At 43.3% G+C, this 16,681-nt stretch overlaps 3 protein-coding genes across 3 annotated transcripts; 2 read left to right on the forward strand and 1 right to left on the reverse strand.

The window, feature by feature from the left end:
• Positions 1-899: 899 nt before the first annotated feature.
• LOC126564175 (toll-like receptor 6) lies at positions 900-3,253 on the reverse strand. Its single transcript, XM_050221134.1, is given in 3 exon segments — positions 900-3,001; positions 3,097-3,215; positions 3,218-3,253. Coding segments are annotated over 3 exon segments (2,256 nt in total). The 3' UTR covers position 900.
• Positions 3,254-4,118: 865 nt separating this feature from the next.
• On the forward strand, positions 4,119-6,040 carry LOC126564792 (putative gustatory receptor 28b). Its single transcript, XM_050221897.1, has 6 exons — positions 4,119-4,636; positions 4,825-5,241; positions 5,311-5,437; positions 5,667-5,738; positions 5,820-5,909; positions 5,972-6,040. The coding sequence occupies exons 1-6, from the start codon at positions 4,119-4,121 to the stop codon at positions 6,038-6,040; spliced, it is 1,293 nt and encodes a 430-aa protein (XP_050077854.1).
• An 832-nt stretch (positions 6,041-6,872) lies between these two features.
• LOC126565999 (uncharacterized) lies at positions 6,873-15,389 on the forward strand. The gene is made up of 6 exons (XM_050223200.1): positions 6,873-7,387; positions 7,989-8,813; positions 10,587-10,728; positions 13,271-13,339; positions 15,064-15,153; positions 15,255-15,389. Exons 1-6 carry the CDS (start codon positions 6,873-6,875, stop codon positions 15,387-15,389), a joined length of 1,776 nt encoding a protein of 591 aa, XP_050079157.1.
• Positions 15,390-16,681: the final 1,292 nt, after the last annotated feature.

Consider the following 16,681-nt stretch of genomic DNA (forward strand, 5'->3'; position numbering starts at 1 on the left):
CGAGTTCCTCCATAACCGTTTGGAGATGAAATTTGTAAGTCAAATGTGGTATTTATGTTGTAGCGAGACCGTTTCCTGATCAATTAGTAAATTTATATAACTTCGACAGGATACTGCTGCTGCTGCTGCTGCTATCTGTAGGACTAACTTTTGGTGGCATGTTTTGCGCGTGATGCTATCGCTATGATGTATATTGGTTATAAACTACCGATGATTTGGTTGCAAACTAGTAGTCGTTTCCTTCAAGCTTTATCAGGGTAAAGATTGATGAGTCGAACAAATCCATCAGCCTACCCAGAGCTCATATGTTTTATTTTATCTATGAACTCTTTCTAACGTTCTAACTCCTTAGACTTAGATAGTATGTGGAAGATGATACGGCAATCATAAGCTATACAAGTTACAATCGATGAGAAAACCCATAACTTTTACATTGATAGAGAGAATAATTGTATCTGAATTGAGAAAAATTCCTTTCTCAATCTCACATCATCCATGATTGGACTTTGAATATAATAGACTCGCGCTGAAGCCTACTGCTAAAAATTTCCAAATAGAATTGTGCTCCTTAGGGAACAGCCCATCAGAACAGTCTTCTTTTTTAGTTGCTAATCCGTTACCCAGAAATAAGTGTAAACAGAGAAGAGGTTAATACGCTGCGCGAAAAAAAAAAGAATCTTTTATCACTTTTTTTCCCCAATGACTCATGTCGAGTGTTATCAAAAACAACCGTACCCGTGCTCAAAATACCGTACCCTCAAGAAGCATATCGTAATGTCCGTTTCGCCATGATTAAGTATATAATTATTTATTGATTATGCTAAAATTAGTTCACAAGCTTAATCTCCCTTCGCAGCGTGCATTGCTTGCGAAAAAAAAACTTCCCACGCCTTTCCCCTATCAAATATCATTATCGATAATCGTGGACAAACTGCTGTTTCGGTTGGTATAACGCTTCCGTTCGACGTTAAACAAACGGCGATTGAACTTTAAGAAACCAAACACAATCACACCCATCAGCAGGCACATCATTACCAACAGCGCTATGATCAATCCATGATCGCCTCCACTTACAGCTGCAGTACTGCTTTGTTGTACAAGCTGCTGTTGCCTATCCTGTGCCAGCAACCCAACACCAACGCTTCCACCGCTCGCCACCATATTGCTTATCCACTGCTCGACACGCTTTGCCAACAGTGACACCTTATCACCATTTTCCTTGGCCAGCTCTAGCGCCTTATCCACCTTAAACGTCTGCTCGTAGATCTTAAACTCGAGCGTTTTCGCACTCAGTTCCTGTTTGTCCAGCGTCAAATTGTTCGCCGTTTCGATCATTTGGCGCAGCTCGTCATTGTTCATCCCAGTGCTACCGTTCGTCCGGTTCGCCATCAGCGCAAGCTGTATATCGAACAACGACTGCCGCACGCTGTTCAGATCTCTCTGTAGGTTGAACTGATTCTTGGTGAGATCGTACACAGCCCCATCCAGTTTGGTGGTTTGATTGGCAACTTCCGCATTGCTGTCGCTATAACGACGCACATCCTCGAGGACGCTCTGGAGCAACGATTGCAGTGCGCCATCTTCGGAGGAGTTGAGCGGATGCAGTGTCTGCAGTTGCTGCACGGTAGTGTTCCAGCTGGCAAGCGGGTTCTTATCGTCGTAACAGTAGATGCCCTTCACATTCGTCTGATTCAGTATGGACGATTGCGATTTGAACAGTGTGATCGTATGTTCGGTACAGTAGCGTACGAGCTGGATCAGATACGTACAGTTCCAGTTGTTATCGGACAGTCCGATCTCGACGAGTGACGGGAATGTTTTCTTGAGAAACTGATAGTCAATCGACTTGAGTCGATTGCCGTCGAGATAGATCTTCTCCAGCCCGGTGGATGAAGTTAGGATGTCAAAATCGAACCGATCGAGATTGTTGTTCGACAGATCCAACCATTTGAGCGATTCCTGCTGGGCAAAGGTACCATGCTGGAGGTTCGACACGAACGTTCGCTCCAGACCCAACCGTTGGAGGTTGGTTAACTTTGACAAACTCGTTATATTCAGTGGACCGATCCGGTTGTGAGATAGGCCGAGTATCCTGAGTGACTCCAGGTGCTGTATCGATTCGATAGACGAGATGGAATTATTTGATAAATCCAGCGTCACCAGGTTCATTCTGGACGAGTTATTCATCAAGATGTTCGATATGCGGTTATTCTCCGCGTACACCGATTCTACCCACGGTGAGAGATAAATTTCCTCCAGCTTATTATTTGCCAGGTAAAGATTCTTTACGTTCACTTCTTTCAGATTCAACTTTGTGAGGTTATTGTTGCGCAGCGAGAGAGTACTTAACACATGATTGTTTTTGGTAACGATTGCTCCTTCTTCAACTACGCTGATGCGATTGCCTTGTAGAAGAACGTTTTCCAACATGGCATTGTTGGAGAAAAGATTCTCCTCAATCACCTGCAGCTTATTAGAGTCTAGGTAAATGGTACGCAACAACACAAGTGAATCAAACACTGTACTGTCCAATGATTGCAGCTGGTTTCCGGTCAGCAACAGCGTTGCCAAGTTACTCAGCGTGTTAAAGGCCATATTGTCGATCGAGCTAATGTTGTTGTACGAAAGATTGAGCTTGATCATCGCATTGGCTCCGGAAAAACAGTTACCCGACAGCTCGTTCAATGCGTTGTGGGACAAATCTAGAACCTGCAGTGTGCTGGCTCTTTCGAGACTGTAACGATTCACATGTCTTATAGCACTGCGTGTAAGATTCGCACTGTGTATGTTGTTGAACGTATCAAACAGCTGCTTGGGTAACTCCTCCAGTGAAGATTTTTCAAACACTACAAACTGTATATTGTAACTGTAGTCACACAAAAATTGTGGTATTACTGAACCTTTGATGTTCACACCAGAGAATGTCGCTTTTGATGATCCATAATGACCAGTATATTGACAGCGAAACTGTTGGGCGCTTGTGCCCACCACAAACAGACATCTGCGGGTTAAAGATTCACAAACAAAAAGGTTCATAAACTCATGGGCACGGTACAATAAATGGCACTAAACGCATTGCTACACAATGCTACTTACAGCAAGACAAAGTGAGGCACGAACCACGTCACTGGCATGTTTGCAACACCAAAAGCCTTACGAACCACACCCGAGCACTGACCGCACGAAACTGTGCCCGACTGCATCAGCAGCAGCAACAACAGCCAAGACGGATCGGTTTCGAACCAGCTGCCATCTGAGTCCGGCTAATATGTATGCCGAGATAAGCGTGTTGCTGATAAATTGTTTCCGCTTTCTTTTGCTGCAATGGTATAAACCGTTTTGGCGACGTTTGCAATTACATTCCGTGCCAGATTTATCAACATTTAAATATAGTACCGCGTTTTGTTTACATTCATCGGCAGACTTAACACGATACTGACGGGTGCATTTATACGGTACGATCGATTTTACGGACAGCTAATTGTTTTGGTTAAAAGTGTAAACAATATTAACAATAATATTCAACGTTTGAGCGTGCACAAACCCACTCAATGGGTACAGTCAGTGCTTGCATTGCAATATTTATCTTTTGGTGCTATGATTAATGTTTAAACGATGATTAGCTAATTGTACTAGTTTGATTTGAAGGAAATTTTGTATTGATTTTAGTTATTCAATTCCATTATTCGTCTACAGTAAGCCAACATATTGTGGTAGTCCGGTGGTAAAAGCGACAGTGACGATAGGTCTTCACACAGCAGAACCTGAACTCAAATCCCATTCGGACCGTGACGATTGTCTATCCAGCTACGGGTCATCAATAAGTACGAGCCCTAGTTGATCGAAGATAATGCGACTGATGTTTTAATAAATCTAATGCGTTGCTTGTGGTTTGTTTGTTTTTTTTTTTTAATAAGAAAACACAATTTCTCTTCCACGCTTCAGGATCATTCGAAGCAGTCGTCCAAAAGAAAAAAAAACCCCCATTAATATTACTCAAACCTATTGACACTCCTTGTCACACACGTGACAGCCTAATCGAACGCGTGGACATTGCTGTAATGTGTGTATATTTTTAAACCCAACCCTTAAACCGCATACAAATCACAGTTGTAGTGATGCCGAAACGGAAGGCATGGTCTTTGAACATTGGTTTACAAACCGCACTTGTACCGCTTTACCTCGTATCGAAATTGTGCTGCTTAAATGCTTTTACCTATCTGCCATTGAAGGGGTACATTGTGCATGGTAAAGTGATCAACAATAGCTACGTATCTCGTGATTGTTCCTCAAAGGGTACCCCTAATGGTAAACTGTTGGCATTTTCCATCGTTGGCGTGCTGCATGCCGTGGGATGTAGCTTCGCCTACGCTTCCTATCACATCCTGTCTTCGCTGAGTCAATCGAGCAAGCTGACCGATTCAAACTTGGTGCGTGTGGCAATCGATCTTAAGAATCAGTACGTTGGATGCATTCTGGTGCTGGTACTCGTAACCGTGTCCTTGTTCCGTCAGCCCGCCCTGAATCGCTTGATTCATTTGTTGCTGCGCGTTGATCAGCTATTGCCAAAGATGACTGGAGCTGTTAAACAATCGAACTTGAAGCAAGCTGGCGTCAACAACGCTGTCTGGTTGAGGTATTTGTTACTGAAGGTTTAATTTTTTCGTTTAGATTTGCATCCTAAAGTGTTTATAGTTGCGCTAAAGTGGTTAAGAAAGCAAATCATCATCATGAAATAAAAGTTTTCGATCCTCGATTCATAGCTTATCTGTAACGATTAGCAGAAAAGCTTAATTTCTCTCTTTCGTTTTACCATCTGCTCAGGAATGTTCTTTTGATGCTCGTGCTTGGTGTTGGTGTGAAGGCAACGCTGGAGATCACCAACTGTCTCATGTACATCCGCGACAGTGGTTCACCATTTTCGTCCAACTGCTTGCTGCTCTGTATCATACCACAAACGCTTTGCGTTATCAGTGAGCTACAGTTTGTAGCGTACGCGTTGCTCATCAGAGACCGGTTAAGATTGCTTAACCAATGGCTATTGCAACTGCAGCCACATTTGGTACGTGGCAGTGCGTCTGCCTTCGAGTCCGCGCACCATCTCGCACATATACATGGGATGCTGGTGAACGCAATCGGGCTGCTTAACCGATGCTTCGGAGTGCAAAACGCAATCCTGTTGCTGTTTCAGTTCGTCACACTCGTTGAGCTAGGGTACAACACGTGCATGATGTCTGTACGGTAAGTGGCAGTTTCGGGTTGCCAGTTAAGGGTAAAAGGCACGATTAATAAGTTTCTCTGGTGCAATAGGTACGCCGAAGCACACACGCAGCAGGGCGATAGTACGGAGGACTTCCTCGAAACGGTGTACTGGATCGTGTGGTTTGTGATGGAAATGTTTGCGGTCTGTTATTTTAGTCATGCTACAGTGGAAGAGGTAGGAAAGTAAAAGGAGACCACCTGATCACATCGTACACGATGGCTTTCGCCAAACTCCTAGAACTCTTTGAACGAGGCCCTTTGACCAAGGCACTTCTGACGATTTCTCCCTTGTCAGACGATTTCTCAGGAGACGACAATACTTAGCCTTACCTAGGACATACTCGGTGGTGGATGTGAGAAGAACGACATAATATTAAAGAAAGACATTATGTATATCTTTACAGGCACAACGAACTGCTCGTTTGCTAAGACCTCCTAACGCGTATAGGATGAACCTAAGAAATCATTTTCGTCTGGTGCGTATTGAAACGAGCCAGCTAATCGAACAGCACATCCCAGCTAACTTAGCAGTCATTCTGAGCGCATTTCCTTTTCAGATTTCCCAACAACAGTTGCTCTTTCTGAACCTCAAAACGTGCATCACCTGCGGCGGACTGTTCACCGTGGACCTCACACTGCTCTACGCGGTACCGTGTACTTAACATCTAGGTAGCTGCGTATTGCTTTCACGTTTGTTTCCATTTCACAGATTATTGGTGCTACAACAACCTATCTAATCATACTGATACAGTTCGATCAATCGTTTAACGGTGATTAAGACTTCTACGGCCGTACCTGGAAAAATAGCTACGAACGAGAACAGACAGACACATTCCGCCATTGCCCTTTAATTACCCGATTTAAATGCATACGCTGCACGCGCTCATCCGGCCAATATACACACACATACGGTTGATCGGTGTTGTACAGGGGAAATTTATGCAATCATGATTATAATCATCACGCTCGAAGCTATCTTGGGCAGCAGGAACAGCATTACCGTTGTCCTGCGGTCATGAATGTGAATGATCAATAAACGCCTCGGCTAACATCATTATGTGACCAATCGTGTAACACAGATGGGCGTAATGCGAGCCACGGCGGAACATCTGTGCTTTATTTGACGGCGTAAGACGACCGGTTCAAGTGTTGAAGCGTCTCCTTTAAGAAGATAGTTTCTTGCGGCAATAGTTCTCTACTTGAAGGCACTTTTTCTCCATCTCCACTCAAAGTAATAAGCAAATAGCTTATAAAATAACAATCACTGCTCGGTCGCGGTACTGTTTCTGGTACTGCAACAACTAATCAAATTAACACTCCGTATGCATTAATAAACCACCCCACAAGTGTAATTCATTTCAACGAGCACCGCAAACACGTCAACATGCTCCATTATGAGCACTTTACTGGAAGGATAATTACAGCTATCAAGCCTCGCCGAACATTAATCATGCTTCAAATCACTGCTGCTGCTTCGGTCGACGCCACGATGGGGAAAAATAGTCCATTCGTGTGTGAACCATTGCGAGTGGTGTGTTGAGTTTGTGTAAATAAAAGCTCGTTGCATCAAATACAACTTCTCGAGTCAGCTTCCTAACCTTAATCTTGCTATGAACTCGAACGATTCTATTGACATCAAGCGAAACACCTCGGACGCACCAAATCCGCACTTTTCCCGACACCAGTTTCTACGTTGCTTTCGACCACTTCATATCCTTTCGAGCGCATTTGCCCTGTGGCCCTCCGCTCTACCGTTGGACGGATGGACGAAACCAAACGCTAACGGTGCGAGTGGTTCACTGCACACCCGATGGAGCATACTGTATGTGGTCGTAATCGTGACGGCGTACAGTGCCTTTCATCTGTACATTAACTATACGGATGCTTACGGCATTACACCGAACGAAGCGATACCCGTCAACGTGCAACAGGTCGAGTTCAACTTCGTCTCGATAGTGATCGACGTTTACAATCGGTATTCGGGATTGATTCTGTTCTGGTTGCTGCATACCGTTGCACTGGCCAACCAGCGCTCAATAGTGGCGATCGTTGGTGGTGTGCTAACGATTGACGAACAAATTGCCCAACGGTTGTCATTGGTACCCAACCACATGCAATGGTGCAGGTAAGATTGCCTAGCGGGTCTAATATTGTCGTTCAGCAGGCTTCACAGTGACAGAATGAAGTGGTTTAGGAAAAATGGTATAGTTTTAGATGATTTTTTTCAGATTCGGTTAAGATTGCCTCTGATAAGTAAAGTAAAAGGTTTCATTAAAGTTGTATTTTTATTACAAAGCAATTATTTAATCATATCTGAACAATCACAATTTAAAACCATGCTGAAGCTCATGAAACATTAATATGAGACGATGAGATGAGGCTAAAATAGTTATTACAACAAGAATTTCCATAGCAATTTGCTACAAATCACTAAAACTCTATTTTTAGACTATCGAAATATACATTAATTCGACCAACGAAACCCTGAAGTGAGTTAAAAACGTAAAAAATTGTACCCTTTTCATGTGGTTGCGCATTTTATTTAAACAACCTTGAAACTAAAAACCAAACGCACGGACACACGCACAAACATGCATACATAAATGACCGGTAACTGCTTTTGAATTTACAAATGCATTTCATATGCAATGCATTAACGTGATTCATGCTGATTGCATCCTTTATTGTCCTCATTTCGCCTCGTGTCCTCATCCTCATCCCGCCAGATTTATCTGCCTTCACGGTGCGTTCATTTTTCTCGCGATCGGCTTTTCCGAGTGGCGTAACTGCATCATGTACATGAGCGATTTCATCCCGGCATCCGAGTACTGTGCCTTCGAATGCCTCATCACGATGCTGACCAGTTCGACGGTGGAAATACAGTACGTGGCCTTTGTGCGGTTGATTAAAAACCGTCTCCAGCTGATCAACGAGCTGCTTGTCGAGCTGACCGCGTACAGCAGCACCAGCAGCAACATCACCACCTCCAACGAACAGCAAACCCATGACGAACGTTTTCGACTTGAGAAGCTCCCGAAAGGTGAACAAACCGTACCGTCCGTCGGCCACTGTTCGACGGAATTTTTGGCCGAAATCACTTCATCGTACCCGCGGGCCCATCCATCGCAATCCCTGTCCAGTTGGCAGGCCGGAATCAACCGACCGTCCGCTAGGGCAAACGCTTCGAACGAACCATCAATCCCCCGGGGCGATCGGCGATGGCATAAAATCAAGCAGAAGCATAAAATAATTACGGTCGACCAGGCGCCTCCATCGCGTACGGGCAAGGTGATGCACGCGACGCACGGTGACGGTACACTGCTGCCGGGCCAATTTCCGCTGCTCGTGGCCAGCCTGCTGAATGCACAATCGAAAGCGTGCGAACACATCGGAATGAAAATAATTAATGACGTAAAAAATTTATACACACATTTGCATTTATTATCGCTGAATATTAATAAAGCGTACGGGGCGCAGTTGATTTTCATCCTGCTGACGCTGTTCGTAACGCTCACGACACTGCTCTACTACTGCACGATGAAACTTTTTCGGTAAGTAATGCAAGTGTTTGTATGTGTGTGTATGTGTGTGTGTGGCTTTTGTTGTGTGTTTTTCGCATTATTTCACTCGCGAAAAGCGAACCGGTTGCATCCCCGCTGACTGTTGATCATTAAGGCGGTGCATAATGGTTCGACGATTAAAAGTCCAACCATCCAACCAAGCCAACGTCGTAAGAGTAAAGTGGTACCGATTCTTTTGAAGGGTTAACGCGCGCGCGCGTGTGTGTGTGTGTGTGTTTGAGAATGGCACGACATACGACAAACAAGGGACGGCATTATACATCTCCGTGCTTTACTGCAATTTCCCAATTGATTACTTGCTTTCTTCAACAAATGGTTACGTATTGAAGTTGTTAATTTATTTTCCATTTATAGAAAAAAATACTGTAAACTGTAAACTTAAGTTTAATGAGTTTTTTCTCGTTCCAAAAAAGGCACGGCAATTAAAGTAGGAAAATTGCTTACGCTACCAGCACGGGAGTGTTAGAACAAAAAAGAAAGTTTTTTTATTCTCTCTGCATTTTTAACCGTCGTACGAGAAGCTCAATAGTGAGACAGAATATGAAAAAAGTGCAAAATTAAATCGAAACTTGCTAAAGTGGTATTGCCTTTTTGGTTTGGATAAAATTAGTTTTTTTCATGTTCATATTCATATTCTCTTTAGATATCTAACAACGATTTTGGAAATTAAGGATCATCTGTAAAAGAATCCAATCATAGAACTTCTTCTTCTTGGCTTAACGACCTCTAAGGTCACGCCGGCCATCGAATGGCTTACTAGACTTGCTTAACTTTGTCCTGATGGGATTTGAACCCCGGGGTCCTGCCGTTTGAAAACCGGCACCGCTGTCGCCTATACCGCCGTCCCATGGAATATGTCTTAGAACATGAAGCATATAAGCACTTGTGTTGGATTCTCGTACTGACTAAATTAAAGCCACGGTTACGCGTGGAACCATCAGGAACCTTTGAAGCTGTGCTGAGACGTCCAGAGCCGTTTGAAGCCTTCGGAATCGTTGGGGCTGAAATGAATTGAAATTCCGCTGCGCTTCAAATCGTCCATGAAAATTTTAAAAACTGCTTCAACGGAGATGTTAATAATATCAAGACTCGAAAAAAGTTAAAGAAGAGGATCCAAACTTTGATAGATTAACCAAAACATTTCTTTATGAACAAAGGGCTGCTCTATACATACATTGATATCTAAACACACTTATCACAAAAATCAAAGGAAAAATCAAAATTAGGAATAATAAAACTGTCAAATAAAAACTGCGACTCAACTTGAACCATAGGAACTGCTAAAAAAAGATTGAATGAACCATAATACAACAGTAGTAAATTGTGTAACAGTGTAACAGTAACAGTAAAACATCCAAAGCACTTATTTCCATTGAAAATCCCACCATTTATTCTAGTAAAGTTCATACAAAAACTCCCAAACGATCGACGCTTGACTGGCTCAATGATTCGACCACTCCGCAATCCGATCCTACAACCCACCAATTGATTTCGGTCCCTATTTACATTTTCATTTACTTTCGATTCTCCCTGCTGCACTCGGTTACAGTTGTAACGTGCAACACTGTTTGCCCCAAACCACCGGCCACCATCAGCCATAACAAACCAACCTCACAGCCCTCTGGCACAGTCGTGCATTCGCAACGCGCCAAAACTGACAACCGAGCTGCGTGAAACTAAAAACCCCCCTTTTTTTCTCTGTCTCCTTCTCTCTTTCTCTCTCGCCGTCTCTTTTGCGCTCAGAATGCTCTGGATGGGTCAGTGGGCAGCATCGAGCGAGCTGATGGCAAACTTCTGGCCGGTCTTGAGCACGCTCTCGTGGGCCTGCATATCCACATTTCGCATCCTGCGCATCTGCAACGTGTGTAATTCGGCAAAAAACGAGGTAATTGAGGAAAAACATTCACCACAGACGCGTGTACCTTCATGTGTGTATGTGTGGATGTGTGTGAAAGAGGGTCCCTTTTTTTCTCTAATCCTTTCCTTCGTTCAACCATGACGGATGGTCCCCTGGTACTAGAAGTAGTAGCACTCGGTGGCACCCCAAAACAGAATGCATTTTTCACATTCGTGTTCGTTCCATTGCACAGCTTTTGCCCACACACACACACACTTTCTGTGTATGTGTGTGTGTGTGTCTTTGTACTTAAATACACACCCGAATGCACAAATCACTGCACTTTCCGAAAGCTTCCGCCATATATTTTTCTGTGCCGCAGTACTTCGATACCACCATCGGACATAACATTGTTTCGATGCATTTGCAAAGATATGCTAATTAAGTGACACCCGGTCGAAATAGTTGCACATTGTACGGTTGCAGTAGTCGTTGGCATGCTCTAAGCTTTTGTAGCCACACCGGAGAGATCCGGTGCTATTAGATTTGTAAAACAGAATGCCCAGAGCACAGCACAATTTTGCCAGTGCACAAGCTCACGTTACTCAGGCGCGTATCGGTTGCAGGACACATCGAAAAGATGTGTGAAATTGTTTTGCATAACGAACCCCACGACCAAGAGACACTCCTGGCGCACATTTGAGTTTGGATGTGGCATAGAGCAGTGACAATCATTTCACTCGGAAGGTTAGAACACTCCAAAATTCAATTTTCGGGATGATCTTTTAACAAAAGTTTTTCGAGATGAATTCACAAGAATAGAAACATTTAAGGCAATGGTAGCACATGGAAAAACAACTGTATGATTTGTGTGTATTTCAAGGAAATGTTTCGAAAATACAACAACTTTGCAAGGCGTAGATAATGTTCTAGCAAATGTCGCATGATATTACTTTCTGGGCAACTGTAGGAAAGAGAGTGATTGCAGAGACATGCAGAAATTGCAGAAACTTTTGGAAGATTTCAGAGAATAACTTCCAAAGTGGGCACGCAGCATAAGACATTATTTCCATAAGTCATTATTTCCCTTCATTTGGGGTTATGTCTAGCAAAAGTCTTCTCATCGTGAGGATTTTTCAAAGCTATTGCGTTTATTTCCTTCAGATCGATGTCTAAACAAAAATTCAAATGATCAATCATTTGGTTAAAATCCATTGCCTGATAAGATTCAATTCTAAGTCCTTGTTTCGACAAGATCCCCCTTTTTTGAAACACAACGAAGATTGTTTCATCTGATTTTAAAACCACAAAGTAGAGTTATTAACCCCATTTGTTAGGCACTAAATGCACTTTATATCCGTACAAAATACGGGCCGGTTGATTAGGCGGTAGAGGTCCAAGAGAACGAACTCTTCAAATGTATAATAGGGACACGAGTTTTTGTGACTATCAGAAACTCTTTCTGATTTCTTACTAGATATTCGAGTCCTCTCTAGACCTTATTAAATGTATGGTGCCTCTCTGCCCCTCCGATTCCCTTCAAATATTTTTGGTGGATTCAAAAGCTTTGGTACGGCTTTAAATTCTTTTACAAACTCATTCCTGATGCCTTTCAGCATCCATTTCCCGGTTCGGCATTTACATTTCTCTGCAAAATACTCACTAAGTTATTTTCCATCTAAGAAGCAATGCATTTTAGTTGACAGCATTTCGAAATCAACCTGTTGCTCTAATAACTTTTGGAACCGTCTTAAATGACGCTACTCTTGCACAAATCGTCCTAAGTTCTCCAGAAAACATGGCTGCACAAATTAAAGTTACAAAACACTCACCACTTGTTTGCTGCTCCCTTTAATGCCATATTTACAAAATTTGCGTACCGTATGTTTATTTTTCTCCACCTTTTGTCCCAGAGCAAACGCTGATAATAATCGTTGTCCTCGATTTATATGCTTGACTCGGACAATAACGACAACAACAATAATTATTATTATTATAATGAATGAATAGTATGTGAATAATAAATCAGTGAGCAGATTGTTTGCTCGGTGCGCTGCAAAAGTGATTGCAATTTCGTTTGCATTTCAATGACAAATTAAGTAGTTCCATGCTTTCCGCTTACTCTATCTCTCTCTCTCTCTCTCTCTCTTCGATTCAACCGATTTTCACGATTGCTTGCACTCCTCCCTTCTCTCCTTCTATTAGATAGGGTCGGAAAAAGGCCATTAAAATAAAATGAAAGGCTTGTTTCTGCTTTGTTTTGCTTTTTTGTATGCAGTCCTTCTGTTTGTGCGCTTCTTTATTGATCATGATCGTATGCAAGCTTGCCTTCACATACATTTAAAGAATTGTAGTTTTTGGGAGAACTGAAATTGCAGCAGCATAAAACTACCCTTCCTCTCCCCCACCCCCTCCCTCCCCGCCCCTCCTCCTCTCTTCCCCCATCACAATGAGTTTTTATCGAGTGCTTGAAATCGAGCAGTTTTATTGCCCTCCGGTTTTTCGGTTTCATTATCGTTCCATTGCATTTATTCGGAAAACACATACACGAATTCCGGAACGGAAACACTCAACCCAACGCCAAAACTAGGCACAAAAAATCGGCAGCCTCATACACGGACTCAGCTGGAAAACAAATTGTCCCGACACGCAATCGATGGTAAGCTTTGGCGTATGTGCGTAGAAATGTCCTTTTTTGTTTCTTCGGTTTTTGTGTTAATGGTGCGGCCTTGCATTCCGGACACTTCTTTGCTGATTTCCCTGTCCCCAAACCCCCCCCCCCCACACACACAAACACACACACACACACACACACACACTTGTGCAATTGTCACTCATGGAGGAAAAGTTATGTTTTTAATATGCCAGTTGACCCGGATTTAACAGTATGCGTTTTCCGGGTGGATATTACGGTGGTACCGGAACGACCACTTTCCCGGTTGAAAATGCGTACGCGTACGAAAGTGCGGCAATGCACGAACCACGAATTCACCCATGCGGTTGCATGCAAAACGAATCCTGCTGGGCCAGTTAGTTCCAGTACCAATTTGCATTAGAATGTACCACCACCAACACCATCACCACCTTCGCCGCCGCACATACACATACATGAATGTGTTATGAATTATGTAACGCCCCATTGTTGCAACTTTCCGGTAAATTGATTCGATATCCGTCTTTTTGTGCGTACCAGCGTGTGGTTGCGTATAGGCGCGTGTGTGTTTGCTGGTTCTCCCACTCGCCCTTTCCGAGCATCTTGCCACGCACCCGCAGCGAATGAATTGTTTCGCACAAGCGATGGCGATGATTTGTGGTCAATATTGGGACAGCCCACCAGGCTCCCGAGACTTTAGTGCATCGATGCCAAGCCGGTTACTACCGGATATGCTTTTGCCCGGGAGCAGTAGTTTACGGTGCTGGCTGGACCGGGCTTCACTTGCTAATGAATGGTCATAATTTCCTCCCGAGGCGAGGACTTGCGTTACGTTTATTTCTTGGTTTGCTGGGTTTGGGTTGACGATGGTCCTTGGTACAGGAACGAATCGCTTTAGGAGAGTTTTTTACTCTTCCGGATGGCACACACACATGCAGGGAATCATACCGAACTGACTGTCAATTATGGAAAACAGCTTTGTTAAGAGAGTTTTTTTTGAATTTTTTTTTTGTGGGTAGTTTAGACTGATTTAAACAAAGGTATTTTGAAAGAGGATGCAACAAGAGTTGATCATTTTCTTTATTCGAAACATGGTTCTCATTTTTCCGGAAAGAATATGTCATTCACGCAACAGTGCAAGGAGGATCAGAATTTATAATGCTAGGTTTATGTTTATAACATATTAAACAGATGTGTAGATGGACATTTTTTCACTTATCAGAGGTCATCTTTTTAAGACACAAAACCCTTAAATACGCGATGGTTGTGATGCTACGTTGAGCAGCTGCTCGTATTTCTGCGTTATTAGGAAGGAGGAAGAAAACAAAAAAGTCGACCGGATATCAATAATAAATTTATTAACATGTACAAGAAATAACTGTATTTCAAACCGGCAGTTTAACTCTTCAGTCTTCAGTTCTGTTCAAACAATAATTATTTAAATTTATAGAGGCCATCGATAATGATTGTAAGACGCAACTGTAATCACTCAAACCATCTCTTTCGTGTTGATATTTGTGAGCGGATCAAAAGGAACTCAATGTTAGTATGCCCATACCGTGTCCGTAAAGCAGCATAATTCATAAATCCCAAGCCCTAACATCTAATTACAACGCACGTACAAACACAACAGTGCAGTGTGCCAACTAATCGCCAAAGCAGACAAACCTTACGAAACCCAACTAATGCCTTTACATCATCACACCAACAAAAACCAACAGCAACAACAGGTGCGTATACTTTCTCTGCAGTTGCAGCAGCAGCGATTAGAGTTTACTGCCGGCGGCCTATTCACCATCGATCATGGGCTAATGTTTAATGTGAGTATTAGATCCTGAAGCCTGGTGTTTCTGTGAGCCCGTTCGGCCCGGTATGTAAAATATTTACCATCGGTAATTGTTTCTATTTGTAACGCCCGCAGATCGTCGGTTCGCTCGCTACGTACCTACTGATATTGATACAATTCGATATCGCCCAGAACGGGGCCAAGTGGAAGGCGGTGGCTGACCAACAGCCGACCGCTAACGGTACCACCGGGCTGAGAGAGCTAGAGTAGACACAGGAACGTTGGAGATGTTACCGATTTCTATTCACCCTACCCAACACCACCATATCATCGTGATAAACGATGCCAAGGATCAAAGCACCAGCCGCATCGGAATTCATAATCCATACTCCACACGCGCCCAACCCCTGGCAGATGCAACGTTGGCTCCATTTTGTTGTTTGTATCGTACCGTAACTATTTGCTGTCCGTCCTCACTGAAATCCTCGGTACGCGCCTCTCATCGTCCGCCTTCCGGGCCGGGAGGATAAGAAGCGGCCAAACCACGCCAACCTGCCCCAATGCGCAACGAGCGCACCACAAACCAATGAACATTGTGGCGGGATTTAATCTCGATGATAAACGTTTGACCTGTGTTCGTGTTGGCTTTCATCTCGCCCTGGGATCTCGGATGGTATTGATATTCTCAAGAGACCGTCCCACTAGCGAATTGTGCCCGGTTGGACAAATAAAACCAAGTCAGTGGAACGTGATATCGCGATGGAGGCGCCCAGTGTTTTTGAGCGACACCAATTTATGGGGAATGTTTTGAAGAAGTCTCTCCAAATGCTCGGATTTGTCAACGCGTTATCACGTTTATCAGACTGTTGATTTATAATGAGAGATAATGCAAGCAAATGCTGTTTCTTTGATGCATCATTTTGTAAACTGCATAGTATGGATAGAAAAACATATAAAACTGAAATCGTGGTAGACTTATTTACCTTTGAGAGTTTTTTTTTAATATGTAATTAATTTTATATGATTTGGATGCTCTTAGGCAAACCATTTACAATCCATTCGCATCAACTCAAGCTGTTCTTTAGCTAATCAAATCTTCATACAACAGGAAAATAATATCCGACACACCCGACCACCTATCCCAATACGAGTTAATTTACCTTTCCTGTTTCTCCAAAATCCCCCCGGGAGTCAAACACACACACACACACACACACACACACACACACACACACACACACACACACACACACACACACACACACACACAGACACACACACTCGAAAAACACATGCACGGATACGAAACGTCACCCATAAATCATCGTGTGAATAACGCACACTTCCGCCACGATAAGAGCGTTCTGTACCCAGGCCCTGCCAGCAAACGAACCATCATCTCTGCAAGTGCTTGCCGTGAAAACCGGAAAACGAGGGATCAACACACAAACCGATCGCACAACCCACCTTTTAACGCAAGAACATCGAAAAAGCATCATAAAAATTAGCCTCCTAACGTGCGCTTTCTCGCCAGCATAATTAATTATGTTTTATTGTTATTG

The sequence above is a fragment of the Anopheles maculipalpis genome, chromosome 3RL, assembly GCF_943734695.1.
Source record: "Anopheles maculipalpis chromosome 3RL, idAnoMacuDA_375_x, whole genome shotgun sequence".
Taxonomy (NCBI): domain Eukaryota; kingdom Metazoa; phylum Arthropoda; class Insecta; order Diptera; family Culicidae; genus Anopheles; species Anopheles maculipalpis.

What these genes read in the sequence shown, in the direction of transcription:
- LOC126564792 (XM_050221897.1), top strand. Translation starts at nt 4,119, where the DNA reads ATGCCGAAACGGAAGGCATGGTCTTTGAACATTGGTTTACAAACCGCA. An exon ending in AACAACGCTGTCTGGTTGAG is followed by an intron (nt 4,637 to 4,824) that starts GTATTTGTTACT and finishes CCATCTGCTCAG; the next exon opens with GAATGTTCTTTTGATGCTCG. An exon ending in ACCTCACACTGCTCTACGCG is followed by an intron (nt 5,910 to 5,971) that starts GTACCGTGTACT and finishes TCCATTTCACAG; the next exon opens with ATTATTGGTGCTACAACAAC.
- LOC126565999 (XM_050223200.1), top strand. Translation starts at nt 6,873, where the DNA reads ATGAACTCGAACGATTCTATTGACATCAAGCGAAACACCTCGGACGCA. An exon ending in AACCACATGCAATGGTGCAG is followed by an intron (nt 7,388 to 7,988) that starts GTAAGATTGCCT and finishes TCATCCCGCCAG; the next exon opens with ATTTATCTGCCTTCACGGTG. An exon ending in TGCACGATGAAACTTTTTCG is followed by an intron (nt 8,814 to 10,586) that starts GTAAGTAATGCA and finishes TTTTGCGCTCAG; the next exon opens with AATGCTCTGGATGGGTCAGT.